A 979-nucleotide genomic window follows, 5' to 3' on the forward strand; every position below is an offset into this window, starting at 1 on the left:
CTGAAAGTAGCTGAAAAAAAGTTTAAATCTGCAGCAGGAGCTGAAAGCAGCTGAACAAATGTGAACGGAGCAGTAAAAGGTAAACACACCTAAAGATGTGAAGGAGGTAAAATGAGCTCAGTTCATTTTCTGTGAGAACAAAAAAGGGCTAAACATTTCAGCAAGCTGAAGTTGCACCAACACCAGATAAATGCCACTCCTCTCCAGCTGCGTACCTTGGCAGCCTCTCTGGGCAGGTCAAAGGGGATCCGCTGGCGGACTTTGGGAGGCAGCTGGCTGAGAACGTCGGCTTTGAGTCGGCGGGTCATGATCTGACTCAGCTTCTGGTGCAGCTCCTCCAGGTTGGACGCTCCGCGACAATCCCACTGCCTGCGAGCCCCAAAGTACCTGGAAAAGATTCAAGATGCTCATTCGGTCTCTGGTCTTATTTTGTTCTTGGTCACAGACTTGCTTCCAAGACACGACGTTGCACCGATGCCTGGAGGAAAAGCTGAACACGTTGAAGCATCCCCACCTGGGAGCTGCACAGCACGCCGGCACTATTCAGTGTTTACTGCCAAGCTGCTCTGCTGAAGCAGTCCTGTTGTCGCTTAAGGCTCTGTGCAGAGCAGAAAACTGTTCCGTCTAATGGCCAGACGAGAGGTTCATCCCAGAACTCAACTTTTACCATTTATCAGCCAAACGCATTGTTAGAACAGCACAGGCCCGCCACACAAAGGCTGGTAATCTGCCATGTTGGCTTAAAGAGTGGACAAACTTCACCAAGCACGGCCAAAATGTTCCGTGTCACACTTCAGTTCTTAAACTTTTTGTCAGCGAGAGAACGAGTCCTAACGTGCGTAAACTGAACCAGCACCACGCTGCTCCTCCGTCCCCACGGTTGCTTCTGTTTCCTCACAGCAACTTTACTTTTAGAAAAAGACCAACGCCGAGGTGGCCCCACTCGGTGGTGGCCCCACTCGGTGGTGGCCCCACTCGG

At 51.3% G+C, this 979-nt stretch overlaps 1 protein-coding gene across 1 annotated transcript in view; it reads right to left on the bottom strand.

Annotated features, from left to right (window-relative positions):
• The window catches only part of zranb3 (zinc finger, RAN-binding domain containing 3), a 116,967-nt gene that overhangs the window by 84,881 nt on the left and 31,107 nt on the right, over positions 1-979 (bottom strand). Inside the window, exon 7 of the mRNA XM_037696713.1 lies at positions 216-387. Within this exon, the coding sequence (XP_037552641.1) occupies positions 216-387 (172 nt within the window). The remainder of the gene's footprint in view (positions 1-215; positions 388-979) is intronic.

This window comes from Nematolebias whitei, chromosome 23, assembly GCF_014905685.2.
Source record: "Nematolebias whitei isolate Nwh7 chromosome 23, NemWhi1, whole genome shotgun sequence".
NCBI lineage: Eukaryota > Metazoa > Chordata > Actinopteri > Cyprinodontiformes > Rivulidae > Nematolebias > Nematolebias whitei.